A 23,433-nucleotide genomic window follows, 5' to 3' on the forward strand; every position below is an offset into this window, starting at 1 on the left:
TCCTGCTTGCAGTAACAAGATGTCCTGCTTGCAGTAACAAGATGTTGTCCTCCTTGCAATAACAAGATGTTGTCCTGCAGTAACAAGATGTTGTCCTGCTTGCAGTAACAAGATGTCCTGCAGTAACAAGATGTTGTCCTGCTTGCAGTAACAAGATGTCCTGCAGTAACAAGATGATGTCCTGCTTGCAGTAACAAGATGATGTCTTGCAGTAACAAGATGTTGTCCTGCTTGCAGTAACAAGATGATGTCCTGCTTGCAGTAACAAGATGATGTCCTGCTTGCAGTAACAAGATGTTGTCCTGCTTGCAGTAACAAGATGTCCTGCAGTAACAAGATGTTGTCCTGCTTGCAGTAACAAGATGTTGTCCTGCTTGCAGTAACAAGATGTCCTGCTTGCAGTAACAAGATGTTGTCCTCCTTGCAATAACAAGATGTTGTCCTGCTTGCAGTAACAAGATGTCCTGCAGTAACAAGATGATGTCCTGCTTGCAGTAACAAGATGATGTCTTGCAGTAACAAGATGTTGTCCTGCTTGCAGTAACAAGATGTTGTCCTGCTTGCAGTAACAAGATGTCCTGCAGTAACAAGATGTTGTCCTGCTTGCAGTAACAAGATGTTGTCTTGCAGTAACATGTTGTCCTGCTTGCAGTAACAAGATATTTTTTGCACAATTCTGAAATGTTTTCTTGTAGTAACCAAAATGTTGTCTTATAGGAACTACACGTTTTCTTGTAGTAATGCGTTGTTTTTCTCATAATAACGAGATGTTTACTCGTAATAACCCAGTATCTTCTCTTGTCATAATGAGATGCTGATGGGAATCCTTTCTTGCGTGGCAGCATCGAGGATCTCTTCCGTACTTGTGCATTCTGCATTTAGTCTTGCAGAATAAATAATCTTCTAGTCATCATCTCATATCTCACTTGGCTCCTTTATGTATATCTACATATATTATGTATAGTTTATCTTTTATACATGAGATCAAGTTTATCTTTTATACATGAGATTTTACATCAGGTAATCAGCATAATATAATATAGGAATTGGGACACAACCGAGCACTGTAGTGTTACTGAATAATAAAAGAGCTCTGTACACACACACACACGCACACACACACACACACACACACACACACACACACACAGTTGATAAATCTAGGAAGGGAGGGAGATGGGGAAAGTGTGCAGGGGGAATACCGCATAACACCCTCCCTACACACACACACACCACCACCACCACAAAACCCCCACCACCCGCTTCTAAAAGCACCTATTCTGTGCACGCGAGCACTCCCCATCCCTCTAGCCCTATCTTCCGACACGCACACACACACACACACACCGCGCAGTGAGAGTGGTGCTGACCGAGAAGCGCAGTCGTTAAATACAGCCTGTCTCACAGTTTCTCATCAATTCGATCCGGCGCTCAGTGAATTGAAGCATCCCTGTGCCAAGTTCCTCACAGTTTTCCTTTTACTTTTATTCCAACATGATAAGAGGCACTGGAATATTCTCCCACGCTTCGCACTAGAAAAGGTGGGTCTGCATGTCTCCGTTCAGTCTTTTGCGCATCGAGCTCGTTTGAGGCCAGTGTATAGACGCCTTGCTTACCGTGGGTGTGCACGCGTTTACGCGTCTCTCTGAATATTCATATAGCCATAATATTACATTTTATAGCCTATATATAAACTTCATCACTGTAGGTAAATCATACTGTGAGTAAATCTGTAGGTAAATCATTCATACATCCATAATATCATATTGATCATATGGATTTTATATATATATATATAAAACTTCACTGTAGGTAAATCATACTGATAGCTTTAACATTACGCAAGCAAATTTGTGCCATTTTATATATTTTTTTAAATCTTGAGTTGTTTATTTATGGAGTTTTTGGAATGTGCACTGGTGTAGACATTAAGGCTTTTAAGACGGGTATGTCATCTGTTTTTTTTTTCTTTATTTATTTTCTATTAATTTTAAAAACCAAATGTATAAAATATCCTAAACTCTTGTCGTCAATGGCAACGCACAGCAGTCGTTGTATAGGTGTAGCTGTATTCCCATCCAGGATGTAGCCTATATATCAATATAAGACAAGCAGGTGAGAAAGAACTTGATCAGTGATATTAAACTGTACAAGCATTGTATGTTATTTTTGCTTCTAGTAATGCTTTGTTTGATTTGTTTGCTTTATTTGGCTTATAATATGTGCACAGGGGATTTTTAGGCTTTTGTTTTTATGCATTTCTTCTGGGAATTTTTCGTTAGGGTTTTTGAGATAGGTGTGTCATCTGATTTTTTTTTCCCGCCTTCTAGCTCTTTCCTTCACCCAAATAAAACAGATCACTGTTTTAACCAGACGTTCTTCCCTGGCAATACAGTCCTGAGCAATACAGTATTTATAGTAGGGTCTGAAGTTAATTTGATTTCAGAGGTATAATGAAGATAAAGTAGATTATGTTGTGCACTGTTTTGGGTGTAGCAGAGAAAATGTTGTTGAGACCTTATAGCCAAATGCACTTTTCACTTAGACCCAAAAGTAATTATGAACCACTTGTAATATGAACCTAATCACAGGCCACAAATTAAGGCGTAATTTGGTTCTGATGGCATATTCGGATGACTATCAAAGCAGATGTTGTCTAGTGAGGCAAACAAAAGGTCTTTGCAGAAGAGATTCAAAGACCTCTCCTGCAAAAAGCGAACAAATAAATAAAAAAATACAAAATTTTGCAGCCCAGGAGTAGACTCTGGATTCAATCTGCTAAAGCTGAGATGTGATTTACTTGCTTTTAGAGCACAGGAATGATGGGAGAAGGATGCAGCCAGCTGTCTGTTCTTCTGTGGACCTTTTTTTCCCTGTGATTTCTTGTTTCAATATTTTATGATGGAGAAGCAGGTGCACTAGCTTTACTATAGTGTCAGGTTAGGATAAGGGGACAATAAACGAGACAGAACAAAGCTTGTCTTAAAAGCCACACTTAGAAAAAACTGAAACAGCAGCATGGCCATTTCATTATGAACTCTCGCTGGCATGCAATATGATAAAACTAGTCTCTCTATTGAATAATTTATTTGCTGGACTGTCAGGTTTGTTGTTACTGTAAGACCACTATCAGCCTTTTTTAATTTTAAAGGTGCAGTTTGTGGTGTTGAAAAGTATTTCTAGACGTGTAATGATGCCTTGGAAAAGCAGTCGTTTGTAATATATATAAGATTGTAGCTTGTAAATATGCACTTGATATGGCTGCTTTGTTAATTTTTTAGTCTTTTGTTGACATTTTTCTGACCCAGTATTTAGCTCTGCCCTTAATTTGGAATAGGGCTGCTCAGCTGTGCATCTTTCCTCATGAGGAATACATTGTTTTAACAGAGAGGCTGGGATCTGTTGGCGGAAGGGAAACGCTTGCCGATGTCTTCATTGAAATTGCAATTCACCTCGCAAAATGCAGAGATCTTTCTGTTATGAAATGGTTCTTAAAGACAGGGGTTCTCATCCAGACCAGAGATCCTGGATCAGAATGCAGGATTGGTTTGTGCATGGCAGAGAGACAGAAATAGTTACTTGGGTGTGGGATAGGGATGGTGGAGGAGATGGTCAGTGGAAATGGTGATAACCATGGAGACCCCTCCATATGATTTCATGACGGACATAGTTACAGCCAATTCCTTTTCGTAGCTATGGAGATGGTATGTGTGCATGTATATTGTACTGGTTGGTGTCCAGAAAGCTGATACAATTTCTTCCGAAGATCCTAATCAGTACAGAATTTATAACCATCTATAAAGATTCAGTAGACTCGCTGTGCTCAGTATAGGTCTGTTCATTAGTACACTGTCTCGTAATTGTAAGATGCCCCCGCTACTTGTGTGGTGAACTGCAATTGAAATTAAAATATTGACAGGCCTTCCCTTTCCAACCAACAAGCCGCACCCCTCTGTAAGCCTAAAATGAATAAAGTAGTCATACCATACACCGACTCATGCACTGATTTATTTGTTAAATGGCAGTCTTTGATGCAATGTTGCCCAACAGCCCGCAGCCTTGTAATGGTCTAGTGCCTTGTAGATCCAATGTCCTGTGTTAACACTGAAAAGATTCAATTCATTAAAATTCTTGAATTCTTTTCCACAGTTTTGTCAGACAACATATCACGGCCATAACACTGCACTGTAAACTAGCTTGAAAACAAATTGGGCGTTTTGGAAATTCTGCATCTTCAAGATGGCTCTGAACACAGACACCAACGCACCAACTGCTGCTCTAAGTGTAGGGCAGGAAGAAGAGCAGCAACAAAATGAACAACTGACCAATCAACAACCAGATGACTGGTCTGACCAGACCCCCATATCCTCTCAGCCAGTGAAGACTGAGCATCAAGATCCACCCACTGACTCAGAGTCCACTCCTGCTCCAGAAAGCTCAGTCCAGTTGAATGGCCTGTCCAAAGACCACCTGCCAGTCATCGATGAAAAGATGGAAACAAGTAAAGACTGAAATCTTTGCATGCCCCCTTCTTCGTGTCATTTACTGAGCACCCCAGCCATGCTATGATGTACTAACCTCGCAACATTTTTCCTTAATCAGAGTGATTGACCCATTGAAAAATGTCTATCCCCCTCTTTCCATCTTTTCCCCTCTTTTCCCTTCTTCATCAACCTGTCCCTCTACCAAATATTTTCTCTCACATCCTGAATATTTGGCACTGCCCAACAAATTCCTTCTTTTATCATCAATCCGCCTTCGTTTTCATATCTGTCATTTCTCTCTCCCTGAACAGGTAATGGAGTCTGCTCTAATGCTGTCGAGGCTTCTCCTCCTACCTTATCCCGTTCTTCTCCCCCTCGTCATCATCATGCTAAGTCTGGCCATGTTCATGCTAATGGCCATGCCCGCCTCGGCAGTCGCTCAGGTTCAATGAGCCATGCTGGGTCACCTCGGCCCTCGCTCAGCCGCCAGCCCAGTGCTGCCACAGAGAGTGGAGGAGATGGCACCAAGCCCAACGATTACCTTATAATGGCCATTCTTGCCTGCTTCTGCCCTCTCTGGCCTATCAACATCGTCGGCTTGACCTTCTCTGTTATGGTATAATTGTTTAAAAGCATGTAGGATTAGCATTCTTGATTCATTTCATGATGAATGGCTGATATTCCATGAAGTGTGTGTGCTAACATTCATGTGTAATTTGTATTATTTTCAGAATACTAAGCAGTCTCCCTTACATTGGTTTTTCTGTAATCTACTAAAAAAACCTCATCATTTCTCATTTTCTTCTTGCGTGCTTTTCCGTCATCTTACATTTCTTACCTTTTTTCCACTCTTGTTCTCTCCCTCAGTCTCGGTACAGTCTGCAACAAGGAAACGTTGATGGAGCGCGGCGTCTTGGCCGCAACGCAAAGGTCCTCTCAATCGTCTCTATTGTGGGCGGAGTTATCATCATTGCTGCCACCATTGTCATCAACTGGGGACGTGAGTTTCACGTGAAATATGATTCTTGTAATTTGGTAAAATAAAAACTAACTGTTAAAAAGAAATCCACTGGAATGTATTGGAAAATTATATAATGCAAATTTTATTCAGCAGATAATGTCAAGTGCAGTCTTGTGGTTTTTTTTTCTTTTCATTTCAATGATTATAAAAAGTAATATGCTCAAATCTGAACCGGCTTCGTGTTTCCCCAAATTCAGCATTTTTTCCACTTATCATTTGACGTATAGTTGTGAGTGAATGTGTTATATATTATGAAGTGTCTTCATAATATTCCTTCTATTATTATTAATCATATTCTTGCCATTTAGTCTTCCTTTTGGAGTATTGTGCTGTTTGTGCTATGTCTAACAAACCTCCTTCCATCTGTTTCAGTGATATTAAAGTCCTGAGGGTAGTCATGACAATCAAACCCAGGAGGAATTTCTGACCAACCAACTGATCCATGATGACCATCGTTCTCCTCTCACCCTGCATTTCCAAATATTACTGAAGCACCTCAAGATTGATTTTTCGTTTTTTTTTCTACAATACATCAAGTTCCTGAGACCAAACACCCCCTTTCCATCTGTAGGAACAAAATCAGCAAAATCAGGAGTGAAGACTTCCCCAGCATTTTAAATGGAGGTATAAATGACTGCAGCCAGCGGAATCATAACATGCATGTTTTATGGGGGTTTTTTTTCAGCAAAAAGGACTAATTGCTTTTTAAATGATGTCAGCAAAGAGGCATTCAGTATGATCTAATTTCCTGTCTAAAGTCCTTTGTGTGTGTGTGTGTGTGTGTGTGTGTGTGTGAGAGAGAGAGAGAGAGAGAGAGACAGAGAGAGAGAGACAGAAATAGAGAAAGAATAAAAGAGCAAGATGTTTGTTGAAGGCACTTTGGGTAGAGAACATGTGACAAATGATCTATTCCTCTGCTACCAATGTTACACACTTTCTGAGTAAAGATATCAGATTCATAGATAAAGAGAATAGCTCATTTTAAACCTAATGTAGATTAATGGCAGAAAAGGCAATTACTGAAATGATGAAGGAGAGATAGCCAAAAAGGAAACGTGAGCAGAATCTCCATCCAGCATTCTCTACTAGACACGATCGAAATCCCAAAGGAGCAAGACAATAAAAGAAACTCGCATGCGCACTCCTATAGTGTATTTCCTGCTCTGCTTTCCTTTTCTTGATATGTATTTATGGCCACACACTAATGTTTGGCACATTATCAGAGGTGGATTTGTGTCAGATAAGCGCATGTAGGTGAACACACTCGAACAGACAGCACAGACGTGAGCTTCCTGACCGACTGACGGTAACTAAAGCGTGTTGATGGTGTGGAGTAGGGAGTAGGGAGAAGGGAGGGGGAGCAGGGCTGAACTGGGCTGCAGTCCTTTGTTTCACACAGATGGAGAGATGAGAGAGGGAGGGAGGGAGGATGGGAGGGAGGTGGCAAACTGCTGATGAAAAGCTACTCTAGAGATGGAGAGATGCACGGAGTTGCAGTAGAGAAGGATGCAAACATGCCGTATGTGTGTGTGTGACTGAGTGAGTATGTACAAAGGAGGGGGTTATGCAGTATTCCCCTGCACCCTTTCCCCCTCTCCTTCCCTTCCCAGACTTCCCAGACCACCAGTGCAACCCGGTGAAGAGGAATAAGTGTTAAGTTAGTGTTATTGTCAGGGGTTTTTTTTTAGCTTGTGTAACTGCACATGATCTTAATGTTTACAAGACCAGTATCAGCCTGCACAATCACATCCCATAAATGCAAAATCGACACAGCTGAGTCTGTTCCCTTGATTGACTCGTTTTCTGTCACTCAACAGTGTGATTTCTCTCTTCGCTTTGGGTAGCTTTGCCAAAACAGAATCTGTGCCAAGTCTCTGAAAGCTAGCTTTTTAGCTTTTCTCTTTTGGATCAGAAGATATTTACCTTTGTGTGTGTGTGTGTGTGTGTGAGAGAGAGAGAGAGAGTGTGAGAGAGAGGTAAGTGATGATACTCCTGAGTTATAATCATAATATCCCAGTCCCCAAAAATGTGGTATATCACTTCATATACATCTTATTATGTATGAGTGTCATGGGAGCGTCATCTAAATCTACTTCCTGGGTGAACTCTTTCTCACTTAATTGTTGAAAAAAAATACTGCAGTTTTTTCATAGACCCCTGTTTTACATGGTTGATGTTTACAGTGTAATGGCTTTTTTGACGTAAGATAATAAGTGAAGTGATGAGTGGGTTTTTTTTTTTTTTTTTTAATCTTTTGTGAAGGTTTTTAAAAGGCAAGTCCTTTGTTTTGTAGCACTTTGTAAATACATGATATTAAAAACAAACCCCTGTATACGGCAAGGTGTACAGCATTGTTAAGCACCATTACCACATACTGGGTCCAGTGACATGCAGGCTGCCTGTTATATATTTGAGGTTTGAGAGCTGCACAAATGAGGTTTTGTCCACTAGAGGGCAAGGTGGCACTAGAGTAAGCACCTGGCAAATATTCTGGACTTTTGTCTTTCAGAACCAATGAACTGGGACTAAGACTGGGCTTGAATGCAGCTGGAGGTCAGTTGACAGCTGAATACTTTATGCATTAGCACATCATTTTCAGGGACCCTTTTTCGTTCTGTATTATTGGTGGACAAAATCTATCAATGTGCATGTTTAAAACGTGGCGGTGACAGAAATGAATGAATTGGCAGAAATTGTGTTGGACTGAATCTTTTGCTACATTTTACCTAACAATGGCAACTTCTATTATGAGTTGAATCGTGTACCATTTTGTTCAGTTCTTTTGCTTCCCTCAACTATTAATAACCTGTAGCATGCCGATTTTTTAATTAGCATTAATCCGAAACATGCTGCGCAGCAATGTGAGAACCTTGGCCTTGTTTCTGTTCTCTTGAAATGCTTTAACTGGCTGAAGATATTTACTCTGCCTGCACTGCTAGCTTTCCTAATGTAAATACTAATGTACATATTTATATGTATATATTTGTACTGCTACCTTCTGCCTATGCGTTATTCTTTGACGAATATTAGATTGTTAGTAATGCAATTTCATGACTGTTATCACGACAGTGATTTCACACATTCTATTGTTATACTATATTTATCGTTTAAACATATTTTTACGGTTATGTACTTCAGAATTGTTGCCTCTGAGTGAACTAAATATACAGGACTGTGCAAAAAGTCTTAGGCACCCTATTTTTTTTATTATATTTTTTTTAGTACAAACTTTGTTATAGATTTTTATTTTATTCTCCTAAATTCTATTCTTTTATATGTCTACGTTATCGAGTCAGTACAAAAAACAGTTTAGATTCCCAAACGTTAGTTTTCCAGCACCAAATGAAATGTTACAGAAAAATGTTTGTATGTCAGTAAAGAAAGTAGCATATTATGTAAGAGGCCACTTTTCAGACGAAGAGTTTTTGGGTTTTGCTGCAAAAATAAGAAGCGAGTGCGATAGTCAAAGTCTCCTGAAGAACCGTGCCTGGTTCTGCAAGATGCTCAATAACACTTATTAATTAAATTAAAAAGCAAAGGGTCGTCACACCAAATATTGCCTTAGTTTCATTTATTACTGTTTACTGCTCTTTAAAGTATATTTTTAATGTAGAAACATTTCATTTCATTATTTTCGAAGGCATCTTTGCGCTACAGCACTTCTTTGCATGTGCCTAAGACTTTTGCACAGTACTGTACATACTGTATTATATGCACCATAGCTTTGCAGTCAGTTGTTTGGCTGTCAGGTTTTACTGGTACATTTCTGAGGTGTGAACTTTGACCTCACATGTACACAGATTATTACAGAATCCACATGCTGCTTAGTGACATTCAGAAGGAGGAATCATCTAATCTTTCAGTGACACCAGCTCACTAAAATGTGCATTTTTAAAGGACAATGTAAAAAAGCACTCTATACCAGTTCTTTTTGTCCTTCTTGTTCAGTGAGTCTACTTTCCTTCACTGCATAATCTCACCCTGCATAATCTCACCCTTATGTTGGGTAAGCCACCAGTGCCAGAGGTTGATGCTTTTTTTTCTCTCTCTCTCTATGAAATTAATGTTTCTTGCATTATGACTACCCTACTGCTTCTATAATCCTGACTTTGTGCAGACTTGCCTGTGCATGCCTTAACGGATTGCTTTTAACCAACAATATGTGATGTACACAGTATGTAGAACAAGGCCTTTGATGGAGCCCTATGTATTGATCTTGCTTCAGTCCTGACTGGTACTAATAATATTTCAGTGAGCATTAATAAACTCTTCCTCATTAGTGGCACTTCTGTGTTGTGTGGAATAAAAATACCGTGCGAGATGGTGTACATGTACAGAGCCGATCAAAAATGTTTGCGTTCCATTAAATATTGAATTATTGTATTGTATTTATATAATGATTTCTAATGGGACTCCCAAGCATCCAGGACAAGCAGATTACATGTCCAGGCTATCAGGTTTGTTTGTTCTTTTTCATGCCCAAGCGTTCGAGTTGGTTCACTAGGCTGCTGATATGGCAGTCACCAGCATTTTTCTGTTCTCCACTCTGCCAGCAACCAGAGAAATTAAATTAAAAATAAAAAAAAAACTCTACTCCTTATTGACTTTTGCAAAAGATAACCTTTCATTTGACATGCTTGTTTAACCAAAGCTCCTCTATGCTATGGCCTGCATGACTCTTCTGTTTTCTGTGCTACATGAACTAAGGACGCAGAGTGGTTAAAAAAAATTCTACTAGATGAATTAATTAGCATGGCTAAATGCTAGACTTTTTAGAATCAGGAACACAAAGGGATGTGGACAGAATGACAACTGAGCAAAATGCTGTACAGTACACACAAAAATGATACAGTGAGGGGAAATAAGTATTCAGACACTTTTGTTCTTATTATTTAATATTCCAGTGCATGGTACATCCACTTCACATTTACATATATAATGTCTTTTGACTTTGTACTTATAGATTTGAACAAAGGACGTCTGTATTCCTAAACATATACAAAGATAAAATGCCAAGAAGTGCTAGAAAGTTTGTGAACCTTTTACAATTTTCTGTATTTCTGCATAAATCTGACCTGAAATGTAATCAGACATTCATCTGATTCATAAACTTAAGGACATTTAGTCCTAAAACTAGATCAAGAGAACCCAATTAAACAAATCCTTTCATCTTCCAAGAACATAAACTTGGGTCTAAACTATCAAAGTCTGGTCTTCACTACACAGGTTTATGGAAGTGTGCCATGCCTCAATTAAAGGAGTCTCCTGAGGACCTCAAAAAAAAAAAGAGTTATCAATGCTCACCAGGTTGGAAAAGGTTACAAAACCATTTCTAAAGAGTCTGGCCTCCACCAATCCACTGTGAGGCAGATGATGTACAAATGGAGGAATTTCAGCACCACTGTTACTCTCCCAAAGAGTGGTCGTCCGGCAAGAATCACTCCAAAGGCATAGTGAATGCTATCACAGGAAGCCACAAAGAATCCCAGGGTAACATCTAAGGACCTACATGCCACTCTTGCATTGAGTAAGGTCAACATTCATGAGTCTACCATCAGGCAAACACTGAACAAGAATGGTGTGCATGGCAGGATAGCAAGGAGGAAGCTACTACTCTCCAAAAGAACACTGAGGCCTGGAGTTTGCTCAAGACTATATGGATAAGCCAGAAGCCTCTTGTTGTGTTGAGAAATTAATCCAGAATAGAACTTTTTGGTTTAAATGAAAAGCACTATGTTTGGCAAAAAGCAAACACTGCATTCCAACATACAGTAAGAACCTCATCCCAACCGTGAAGCATGGCGGTATCATGGTTTGGGGCCACTTAACTACCTCTGGTTCAGGATGGCTTGCCATTAATGATGGTCCGATAAATTCTGGATTGTACCAGCAAACTTTGGAGTCTATATTTCTTGTAAGAACATTACAATAAACCAAATATAAGATTATTAACCTTATTTGTAGACTTTATTATTATTATTATTATTATTATTATTATTATTTTTACTAATTTCAAGCTTAAAATGTTCTTATTCTATTGGCAGATAATGTTGCTTCTTTCTAAGATTAAACGCTTAAAATTAGCAAACTTATCTGCTTATAGAACAAGACTATTTCAAGCTGGAAACATTGTCTGGAAATATTCAAATTTTGTTGGTCACACACACAATCATACACAGAATGACACGCAGTGAAATGCTTTTTACAACTGCCCGGTGCCATAAAAACAGGAAAAATAGGTTTAATAAATTTGTAATGAGTTCATTCTAATCTTAATAATATGAAATACTAGATACATTTTACTATATTTAAGATATTTTTACTTGCTAATATAAGATATATTTTCCAGTTTGTATGCATATTTTGAGCATTAGTTGCTGTTTTTTTTTAAACCTAGCTAAAAAAACATGGGTCTGGGCAAGTACATTTGACATTTGACTTGTCCGATAGGTCAGGTAATAAAATGATTTGCCCACTTCTTTCAAGGTAATAAAAGCCTATTTTTGTCTTACACTTGCAACTATTCAGTATTAGTATCAAATGTAGAACAAATGGAAGAAACATATATGTTGTGTACTACAAGTGCCTAATTAGAGAGATCTAGATCTGCCTTTTCCAATTAGATCTAGATTATTTTTCCAATTAAATAAAAAAACATTTCTCAGATAACTTAGCAAAAAAAGTGTTTACAAATGAAAATTGAGTACCAATGGAGGTCTCAGATTGTCCACTCAATAAGTAGCGCTCTCTCTCTCTCTCTCTCTCTCTCTCTCTCGCTCCTTTTTCTCCTCCCACTACATCATGCACTTCCAGGATGTTTCAGTTGCCTGGGCAACAGTTGGTCAGGAACAGAAAGGAGTGAGGGACTGAGAAAATGTGGATGTGCATAAGGAGTGTACTATGACGCTAGTGATCTCTCCCACTTGAATTTTAAAGTCGCATAAATAATTAAAAGATTCTGCCAGTGTGGCTGGAAAAGGAAAAAAAGAAAAGAAAAATTGGGACAGGACTGGGCTTGGATGCTGTAAATGGTGATGGTTGAAGGGTGACGCAGGGGTTTGAAATGGAGAAAGTGAAAATATAGAGAAAACAGAGATAATAGGGATAGAGAGTTGGAGGATAAAGTGGGAGGAAGACAGTACAGATTTATACTCAAGGAGAGAAAATACTGCCTCAGTCAGCACACAATAGAAGCACACCTACCTCAAAATCCTTTTTTGCTCAATAGTGCCATATAAGAAACCTACATAAGTATATATGATCACTGACCTATGGATAATCAGTAATGAAGATTAAGAGGCAAGTGGTCTGGAGAAAAAAAAAGGGAGGGCTGGGTATAAATATATATTTTTTTATTCATCCTATCTTGTCCAGTTGTGACAGTCTGCTCTATAAATGGGGTCATGTTTAGTGTTTCGTATAATATTGGTTTTAGCTGCAAATATTAATATATAAATTAAAGCAGAAGAGCAATGTAATCACATGTATGATGATTAGCAACACCAAACCCCACTTAACACTACATTCTTATTTTCATAGTTATCAGTTTAAAATGATATTGTATAAACTATTACTATTCAGCCTTTATAGCTCACCTGACTTAGCTTTTTTATTAGCTGGGGTTATTATGTTTTCCTTTTGAGATTCAGCTGCATCATAATAAATATTTTTTTCCCAAACTACCCATATCCATGCATGTGCTTTCACTCCCACTTTATCTTCATGACAACCAGGTTTTTTTGCTGTGGACGTGCTCTCCATCACACAATGGCATGAGAGCAGAGACAAAGGGCCACTGATTAGAAAATGTCACAGAAGGATAAAGGAGATGAACAAGCTGCCTGAGAGCACAAATAAATTAACCTACTGGGCTTTAATTATATATTCTAATCAAATTACCCAATCAATTAATCTGATATAAGTGGGAGAGGTTGTGTCCCTTCCCTAGTGTTTGGCAAGCTGCAGGCCTCTAGTTTGACAGTAATATGAACTGAAGACTAAATGAAAGTGGAGACCTGACGTAGGTATAGGACCATTACTCTCACAGGTCACTCTTCAACTCTCTATTTATCTCTGATGGACTACCTGTCTAATTCCGCCCCAACCCTCAAAACCAGTCTGATTAGATGTGATATCGTAATGGTCATCCTGATCTGTCTGGGCTCAATTAAAACCAGGAAGAGCCCAATCAGCCACAAGAGCATTAGTGAGGTCAGGCACTGATGTCAGGTGAGGAGGCCTGGTGCACTGTCAGTGTTCCAGTTCATTCCAAAGGTGTTAAGTGGGGTTGAGGGCAGGGCTCTGTGCAGACCACTCATGATCATCCATTCCAACCTGGGCAAATCATGTCTTCATGAAGCTTGCTTTGTACACAGGGGCATAGTCATGCTGGAACAGGTTTGGACTCCTTAGATACAGTGAAGTGAAATCATTATGCTACAGCACAAAGCATAGATAGTTCTGTGCTTCCAACTTTCTGGCAACAATTTGGGCAAGGCTACAGTTTGCCAATGAGCATATAGGCAAACACCAGGCCTTTTGGAATAATGTGCTCTGGACAGATTAATCAAAGATAGAGTTGTTTGTTTAGAGTCGGACAGCTTTTCAGGAGAAGCACCTTATACCAACTGTGAGGCAAGGTGGTGGAAATGTTAAGGTTTGGGGTTGCTTCGCTGCCTCAGAGACTGGACAGCTTGCATTCATTGATTCAACTATGAATTCTGCATCATATCAAAGAGTGCTTGAAGATAATGTGAGGCCATCTGTCCAAAAGTTGAAGTTGAACCGAAAGTGGATCCTAAACACACTAGCAAATCCACCAAGGAATGGCTCAAAAAGAAGAAATGGAGGATTATGGAATGGTCTACTCCAGTGGTTTTCAAAGTGGGGGCCGCCGGGGGGCCTCAACAATTTGGTCGGAGCCACCAAGCCCATCCCTCCCGCTAGTATGTTTTCTCTTTCTCATTTTCAGACAACCACACACACACACACACAATTAATTCCTAATGTAATGTAATGTAAAGATGTAAGATGTCATTATTAATAATAAAAAAGGGGGATATATTCAGAAGTCTGTATTTTTAATGTGTTTTAAAGACATCTTGCAAAAGGGGGGGCCTCTGTCAAATGTTAATGCCATTTGGGGGGCCTTGCCCTGGAAAAGTTTGGGAACCCCTGGTCTAGTCAAAGCCCTGATTTGAATCTCATTGAAATGTTGTGGGGGGATTTGAAACAGGCAGTACATGCAAGAAAACCCTCAAACATCTTGCAACTGAACGAATATTGCATGGAAGAGTGGAGGACAATTATGATATACATATACATATATATATATATATATATATATATATATATATATATATATATATATATATATATATATATTTATTTACACACACATATATATATATATATATATATATATATATATATATATATATATATATATATATATATATGTGTGTGTGTGTGTGTGTGTGTACATGTATACACACACACAGGGCGCCCCCTGGTGTTTGTACATTATTAATGCCACAAATACGTTCTGCTGACAACCGGAAGTGATTCGGTGAGTGAAGCTTCTCGCTGACACAGTGGTACACACTGATTCAGCGGCCAAAGGCCACCCTGGTGTATCCTTCACCTTTAACTAAACAACAACAAAAATAAGATGTCTAAGTTAGAGATGTTAAATTCGTATCTGATGGAGCGGCTGGCTGTGACTGTTCGGGAGATTCTGGAGGCGGTGGAAGCCGCGGTAACGGACTACCGCACAGAGACTGCACAGACACGCATCGAAAACGAAAACCTCAAACAGCAACTCCGAGAGGTTCTCACTACACTGCGAGGTAAATGCAACGTGAACACCGAGCGGCGCGCACGTGCCTCGTGAGGTCCGTTAGAGGAAGTCAGGAGTAACCGCGTTAGAAACTGCATCATCGCGTGAGAAAACAATCAGACCTGGCTGAAATCCCAGCGGACTCCACTGCAACAGAGCTCGCGCATTCCGAGTTCAGTCAACCAATTAAAGCGCTTGTTTATGTCACGTGACTTCACAGCGACCGTCAAGGCGACGCGACTTTTTAAGAAAGAAGTACCACGCTAAAAAGGTTTAACGCCGTTTTCTTGGACAAGGACCGGCAACATTGCGCAATGCGCCATTGCCAGAGAACCCGCTAAAATGGTTAATTACTCCATCTTACAATTACAGAATGTCCTAAGTAAGCGATAGAACACGATGGAGCATGCAGTTATAGAAAAATAATCCAATATGGAGTACTGTGATAGCAACAATTACTAAATAATAATAATAATAACGGCTTATATTTGCATTTAATGTTGTGGTACATCCACGAGACTAGATAGTTCCTGTTATCACTTACGTTATAGCAGCTATAAACAGTCATTCTCTCACCAGCAGAGGCGGAGCAAAGGTGAGAAATGTTCAGAGCCTCCTTATTAATAATATCTTGTTGTATATTAAAAAATAATAGTGGTAGTAAATGCAACCTCAAACATGAATGGGCACACACGCATCTATTCAACAGTCGGGATCGGCAAACCAAAACAGTGTAGGCTAGGCTTGGGTATTGTGTTCAGCAATCTTTCAAATCACAAACGGTCAGTATCGTGGGTTTATTGTTTTATTTATTGTTTACAAAAACAATACATTCCATTTAGGGTCATAATAGTTCACAAAACAAAACAAAAGAGTAAAGGCGTTCAGCAACGACTAGGCCTAGATTAGACCAAAACACAACAGTGCAGTATTACCAACTACAAACAAACAGATAACTTAAAAGTCCATTGACCGCGCTAACCTGTTATGTTATCCGACCTAAACAATCAGACAGTCTGATTAAGAAAAACGAGCATCTGAACGAACTCATTAAACATGTTCAAAGGGGGGAAATGAGAACAATGCATTACTGAACCAGGTTATAGGCTACACAACAAATGCCATTTAGGCTATTTAAAGCTTCATCTTCCTTGCCTTTTCATTGGCAAATCTGGTGACTTCCTTGTCAATGTCAACTTCCCTTTCGATGCAGAGCAGTGCTAAATCTGACAGCCGCGACTCACCCGTGCTTGACCGCAAGTAACTTTTGATGAGTTTCAGACGGCTAAAAATCCTCTCTGCCTGTTACTGCTCTAAAGGGAAATGAGTCATATGTAAACAAATTGCAACATGGAATGGACATTTGATCTATGTTTTTCTTACTAAAAAAGAAAATCAATTTACAAAAAAAATCTTCAAAGGTGGGCCCAGGGTTGTTCGCGCCAACGCCAAGCAAATGCCCCCTCCCCTCCCCTCCCCTCCCCCCCTCCCCCCCCTCCCCCCCACCAAACTTCGCCAATGCTCACCATCATCTCTTATTATATATCTGTCAAAGTTAATAATACAAAAGAGGCATAGCTTGTTCTGATAGATAGAATCTGCAATGTGCAAACTCCTAGGGTTACTGACTCCCTTGCAGAAAACCTTCTGACCAATCCAAACCTCTGACACTGGAGACTCCTTCCATAAATGGTCTTTATTTTAAAAAGCGTCAACATATTAATGACATTTTGAATACATTTATTATGAGGCTTAGATAATGTGCAGCCATACAAGTCCTTGTAAATTAGCTGTTACTATAAAAACAACAACAAATTACAATGACAATCGCATCAATATAGACAGGCGATTTAAATGACAGCCAGCACTACTGCTGTTATAGAAAATGAAAAAAAACCAACACATTCTGACTGATCAGGTGCAAGGATTCAAGAGCACTCATATGAATGTACAGTTGTATGCAGAAATTTGGGTACCCCTGGCCAAATTACATATTTTGTTGATTTTATTATTAAAAATAAGTAAAGACAACCTCTGTGCAAACTATTATTTAAAAAAAATAACATTTTCTGCAATTGATAACTTTTTAAAAATGAAGAAAAAAAAAATAATTGTGGCATGTGCAAAATATTGGACACCCTACTAAGTCATTACTTAGTAACACCCTTTATGGTACATACCAGAGCTTGCAAACACTTTCTGTAGCCAGCTAGGAGTCTCCGTATTCTTGTTTTAGTAAATTTCAACCAGTGTTCCTTGCAGAATACCAAACAGTTTCTAGTTCAAGAGTTGGGCCATCTTGCTTAACATCCTGTTTAACAGCATGTTTAAGATCTCTGTCAGGGGACAGTGAGGGGCCATTCTAAAAGCTTCAGCTTACATTTCTTGAAGTTGTTCATGGTGGATTTTGAGGTATGTATCTCTTTTCAGCTTCAGTTTCTTGACTGACTGTTTCACATTTGTTTCCAGAATTTGCTGACATATTCTGAAAGCCATTCTACCATCTACCTGTGCAATGCTTCCTGTACCACTACCACTAATATATCCACTGTCAGGCTTAACAGTCACAAAGGTATTCTTTTCATTAAATGCTGCCCTTTTTTCCAAACAAATCTTTTGCGATTATGGCCAAAGTGTTCGGGTTTTACTTTAGATCGCACTTCAGTCTACAGCACTAGGTTCCAAAAGCCTTTGGCTTATGTAGATATTGTTTTGCATACTTCATACTGTATGTTGACTTCTGTGATGAGGTCACAGACAATACTTCCTCCTGGTGACTTATCCATGCAGATCAGATTTGTGCAACACTGCACAATGGTGCAACACCACTCCTCAGCTAAACCTTCCTGCAGGTCCTTGTGTTATCCAGGGATTTTGCTTTGCCTTTCTTCCCAGCAGGCTGGCAGCTCTATCCGACAGTTTTCTTGGTCCTGCAGATCTTTCCCTGACTTCCACATTTCCACTAAATGGCCATTTCTTAATGATGTTTCAGACAGTGGAAATTGTGAGCTGGAAGCACTTTGATATCTTTTTATAGACTTCCCCTGCTTCATAGGCATCAATTCGATTCATTTTCAGATCCTCAGTCAGCTGCTTAGAGGAGCCCTTTGTTGTTGAGTGTTTAGCATAAGGTTTGAAGAGTCAGAATTTATTAAGCTCTGGAATTGTTATTCATAATGACAGTTCCTGACCTGAGTAACAAATCCTAATAAGTCAATTAAGGCCTAATGTGTTCATTAAGATCTGAAGGGTGTCCAAACTTTTTCACATGCCATTATTGTGGGGTTTTTTTTTCTCTTTCTATTTTTAATGCGGAACTGTGCATTAACATTGTGGGATTTTTTTTTTATAACTATAATCTGGAATAAATTGTAAATTAGGAAAGAAATAGGGGATGTTAGAATGACCTGGCAACTGTGCAGACCAGGGTTCCTGCTGTGTCTTTATGCGAGCCTCATCTCCATCAGAACTCAGCAACTCTTACCAGGAAAAGAAAGAGGATATTACCCTATCTTATTCAATTTACATTGACATTAAAGCTTGCCCTTGACATTCATAGCCCTTAATGGTTTAGTACTGACCGATTTTCTGAAGCACTCGAGCTCATTGAACCACTTTGTTCTACTACTGCAGTCTTTCTGTTAATTCATAGAATCACAGCTTAGTTGGGGGAAGATGTTTTTCTTATAATGTTTACATTATATATGCATTTCTCTTCAGGACATTCTGATATTTCAGTCTAATTACGATCTCAAACATTGTCAAACACCTCCACCTAGCTTGAGGCTAGATATATAAAGAATCGTGTGCAAGTTAGGTATTATAACATTATAAGGTATAGCAATTCTAACAACTCAGAAGGTGTAATAGCTATTGGACAGATTTATTGTTTTATTCTCCAAAGACAATTTACATGGAGCTGGGACTGTGTAAAAGTAGAAGCATATTACTTGTTTATTTGTTTAGATTACACGATCTACAGATTTTTTTGGCACTTTCAAGAGAACAACAGACTGAGAACGTCAGCCCAGACTTTTCTAGACCCAGCCACAGATTCCAACTCCTGCAAGATGTTCCCTAGCCAAGTGGGAAATATAATCTCTCCAGCAGGTAAACACATCCAGAGGGACATGCCTCTGGCACAATACAGCTCTACTATGATCTGACCAAGGGGCATCTTTCTAAAGTGCCAAAACTACCCCAACTTTGTCCTGGTCATCCTGGGTTATGGAGCTCCTCATCTTATCACGGAGAGTAAGCCCGGTAACCCCTGCAGAGTAACCTCATTTCCACCACCTGTACTCACTTTATTCTTTCAGTCACTTCCCACAGCTCATGAGGATAGGAATGTAAATCTACCCTTAAACAGAGTGCTTTGCCTACAAACTGAGCTCCTGCTTCACCATCACATACTGTTACAGCAGCTGCAACAATGGCGGTATTGTTGGAGCTCCTGTACCAGTATGAGCCAATGTTGTACAAGTATGACCCAATGCTGTACCAGTGTGACCCAATCCGTTTGTCAATCTCACATTCTTTTATTTCACTTCCCAAGAAGATCCCAAGATAACAATGTAAAGGTCTCTCCCTTCACCTGAATGGAGCATCTCACTCTTTCTGCGAGAGAACCATAGCTTGGATTTGGAAGTGCTGATTTTCATCACAGCGGCTTCACATTCAGCAGCGAAACATTCGTGTGTGTCGGAGGTCCAGTTGGCATGGTGCCAAAAGGACACCTTCTGCAAACAACAGGGTTGTTACTTCTAGCTTGTCATACTGGATACCCTTCCAACCATGGCTGTGTCTTAATATCTTGTCCATGAAAACCACAAAGACGTGTGGAGAAAAGACACGTCCAGCACATACCTTAAATGGGTTTGAATTAATGCCAAGAATTCCTTTTCCAAATTCAATGTTGAAAATAAACGTAAACAAATTGTCTTCCTTGAATAAAATAGAATTTAATTGCTCTCAGGGTTCAGGAGGTGAGTGTAAAGGAGTTGACTTTATCCCTGCATTTTGCTGTTTCCTGGGTTACAAGTATGAGGTTAAAGGAATTTAAAATCTCTTGGTCACAACGAGTGCCATAATAAAAACATTTAAAAGTAAAATGTCTACAAAGAGGGTGCTCTTGTTTAAAGATAACAAGCAAAATATCCCTTAATTAGATGAGTTGTTCAATTTCTATATTCAATTTTGTTCATTTTCAGTAAGGGTGCCACTAATACTAGAGTTTAATATTAGCATATTAGAGTATTAGTGTCTAAAAGATGTTGTTACTATATTAACACAGCCATATTGAGTTCTGAATTGATTGTAAACCTGAAGGTACAAAGGCAACCTGTAGTTAATATCCCAGAGTTCATTGCTTATTATCATCTTACAAGGAAATTAAAATTACTCCTTCTTAAAAGGAGTAACTGGCTTCCTGTAGCCGCCCGTATCAAATTCAAGGCTTTGATGCTCACGTACAAGACCTTGTCTGGAACAGCACCCTCCTACCTCAACTCTCTCCTTGAGGCTTACGTTCCCTCACACAGTCTGCGATTGGTTAACGACCGACGCTTAGTAGTGCCTCGGCATGGCTCAAGGTCCCTTTCCAGAACCTTCACACTAACTGTTCCTCAGTGGTGGAATGAACTTCCAACCTCAATCCGGACCGCAGAATCTGTCACTATCTTCAAAAAACAGCTAAAGACCCACCTCTTCCGGGAACACCTAACTAACCCCTTAAATGCCAACCCCCACATTATTATTATTATTATTTTTTAAATAAATAAATAAATAAATAAACTTTCTCTGGCACTTACACCTCTACTCTGCGCACTTTGGTAGCACTCGCATGGTAGCACTACTTGTATTGTTCTCTGCTTGATATATCGCTTTGCTTGTATTTCCTCATTTGTAAGTCGCTTTGGATAAAAGCATCTGCTAAATGAATAAATGTAAATGTAAACTTCTATACAATATTTTTTTCTTTTCACTGTCCAGACCCAGTTCAAAGGTCCTCCAAATCTGGCTCAGAAGAAATCTCGCCATGTGGGCAACAGGAGTGGGCCTCAAGCCTGGAGGACCAAGCGGAATCTCTAGAAGTGAACCAGACACAAGTGCTAAATGATTGTTCAGTCGGGAAGAAGAGGCCACGGACACTAGACCTGGCACCGGTTTGCAAAAACGACCCGGATCCCGAGGTGAAAATACTCAATGTGGACTTGAGTGCAGAGAATTCCCCTTCTGCGAACACAGATGAGAACAACCTTCAAGAAATTATGTTGCCCGTTGTAAAACTGCACAGGGTGAAGCTCGAACAAGAAGAGAAGCAAATTCCAGTATCATTACCCGACACTGACCTTCCTACAGACTCGGGTCATTCGTACAGCCCTGAATCCTCTCAGAGCATGCTCAGTCCCAGCACAAGCAGACTTGATAATGCCTTGATCCCAGAGGTGACCGAGAGACAAGAGCTCCACAACACGGCTCAGCCGAATCAGACGATGAGCATGGAGAACGTGAGTAAAGAGGTCCACGGTGAAGTGCTGTATAAATGTTCACATTGCCGAAAGTCATTCACAGAACTGAAAAATCTACAGATGCACCAGCAAGCTCATGAGCGAGCCTTCGGCTGCAACTGGTGCGGCAAGGGCTTCTACCAGTCCGCTGACCTTCGGCGCCACTTGCGCACACACACTGGAGAAAGGCCCTACTTATGTACCTGGTGCTCCAAGAGCTTTAGCCAGAGGAGCAACCTGAGGCGACACATGCGTATTCACACAGGAGAGAGGCCATACCGGTGCGCCCACTGTGAGCGCAGCTTCAGTGACAGCCACACGCTGAAGAAACACCAACGCAAACATTACGACGAGCGCTACAATTGCTCGCTCTGTGACCAGAACTTCACTGTGGCCAGGTCACTGCAGCTTCACCTGGTAAAGCAGCACCTCATTGACAAAGACAGTCAAAGTCAACAGCAAGTGGGCTTTCGGAATCAAACATAGACTATACGTCTCCTCTCTTACCAACCCCGGTGTTCTGAAGTATTGAACTGCCTGATATTTTAAAATATTATTATGTGTTTTGCAAAAGCGCACAGTTTGGCCATGCAGTCATTTAGAAAAGTCAGACTGCCTTGTGTAAAACTTTGCGCTTTTTATCATACGGTGATATGTCCATCTGATTCTTATCAGTATTATCTCATTATAAATATTATAAACTTATCTGCCCCATGATTTTTTTTTTATGTAAATCTCAGTTTTAAAAAAAGATCAAATATCTATATATCCTCATAAAGTTTGCTCTTTTTTTCTGACCTCACCATGCACTTCAGCTGAAGATGTGTAAGATTTGTGTCTTGTTACAACTCAAGATCAAAATGGAATGGATTTTAGAAGTGCTGCAGCGTTTGCTATGTTTTCTCGTTTCCCCTCGGTTTAATTCTCATGCCACGTCACGTCAGTTTGGAGGTGTTGTGCATCTGCCAGTTGTGAAAATCCTGCTTAAAGAACAGTCCTTCATCAGTCTTTTCAAAGCTAGTAACAATTGTTCTTTTTTTCTGGTTGGTATGTAGCAAATAGGAACACCATAGAGGCTCAGTAAATTAGGACGATAATATTTAAATATACACCCAAAAGCAGGAAATAAAAGTGTAAAGGATGTAGGCTTTGTATGTCATAAGGTTGAGCTTTATCAATAAACTAAAATTGCATTAGACATTTCATAACTGCAATAAACATGCAATAAATATTTTACCTTTGTGGTGAGGTTTCTCTTTGAGCCGAACATAGGACTAAATTAATTTCCATAGTTTGTTTTGTTATAAAGTAGCGGACAGGTCTGAGGAGTTCTACTTCAGCTAGGAGCGTAATTAAAGGTGCGGTGTGTAATTTTCTAACAGTGCTGCTAGAACAGTAATAGTATAATATCAACCATACCTTGGAACAAGTATGATTTGAAATGTTGCCATGAAACAAATATTGTTCGTGCACCTTTTCCCTAAAACGGGAATTCACAAAACATATGTAAATTTCAACAGAGGGAAACTCGGAGAGAAGTACACGGCTCAGCAATTATTTCAATGCATTTTGCTTTGTCTT

The 23,433-nt window shown here is 39.6% G+C and overlaps 2 protein-coding genes across 2 annotated transcripts; both read left to right on the forward strand.

The window, feature by feature from the left end:
• The first annotated feature begins 861 nt into the window (after positions 1–861).
• LOC128600893 (proline-rich transmembrane protein 2) lies at positions 862–6,002 on the forward strand. Its single transcript, XM_053613652.1, has 5 exons — positions 862–1,541; positions 4,150–4,501; positions 4,796–5,100; positions 5,352–5,484; positions 5,878–6,002. Exons 2-5 carry the CDS (start codon positions 4,240–4,242, stop codon positions 5,892–5,894), a joined length of 717 nt encoding a protein of 238 aa, XP_053469627.1. The 5' UTR covers positions 862–1,541; positions 4,150–4,239; the 3' UTR covers positions 5,895–6,002.
• Positions 6,003–15,086: 9,084 nt separating this feature from the next.
• zgc:66443 (uncharacterized protein LOC406856 homolog) lies at positions 15,087–23,094 on the forward strand. Its single transcript, XM_053613666.1, has 2 exons — positions 15,087–15,353; positions 21,335–23,094. Exons 1-2 carry the CDS (start codon positions 15,176–15,178, stop codon positions 22,336–22,338), a joined length of 1,182 nt encoding a protein of 393 aa, XP_053469641.1. The 5' UTR covers positions 15,087–15,175; the 3' UTR covers positions 22,339–23,094.
• The last annotated feature ends 339 nt before the right edge of the window (positions 23,095–23,433 follow it).

The sequence above is a fragment of the Ictalurus furcatus genome, chromosome 2, assembly GCF_023375685.1.
Source record: "Ictalurus furcatus strain D&B chromosome 2, Billie_1.0, whole genome shotgun sequence".
Taxonomy (NCBI): domain Eukaryota; kingdom Metazoa; phylum Chordata; class Actinopteri; order Siluriformes; family Ictaluridae; genus Ictalurus; species Ictalurus furcatus.

What these genes read in the sequence shown, in the direction of transcription:
- LOC128600893 (XM_053613652.1), top strand. Translation starts at nt 4,240, where the DNA reads ATGGCTCTGAACACAGACACCAACGCACCAACTGCTGCTCTAAGTGTA. An exon ending in CGATGAAAAGATGGAAACAA is followed by an intron (nt 4,502 to 4,795) that starts GTAAAGACTGAA and finishes CTCCCTGAACAG; the next exon opens with GTAATGGAGTCTGCTCTAAT. An exon ending in GCTTGACCTTCTCTGTTATG is followed by an intron (nt 5,101 to 5,351) that starts GTATAATTGTTT and finishes TCTCTCCCTCAG; the next exon opens with TCTCGGTACAGTCTGCAACA.
- zgc:66443 (XM_053613666.1), top strand. Translation starts at nt 15,176, where the DNA reads ATGTCTAAGTTAGAGATGTTAAATTCGTATCTGATGGAGCGGCTGGCT. An exon ending in GGTTCTCACTACACTGCGAG is followed by an intron (nt 15,354 to 21,334) that starts GTAAATGCAACG and finishes TTCACTGTCCAG; the next exon opens with ACCCAGTTCAAAGGTCCTCC.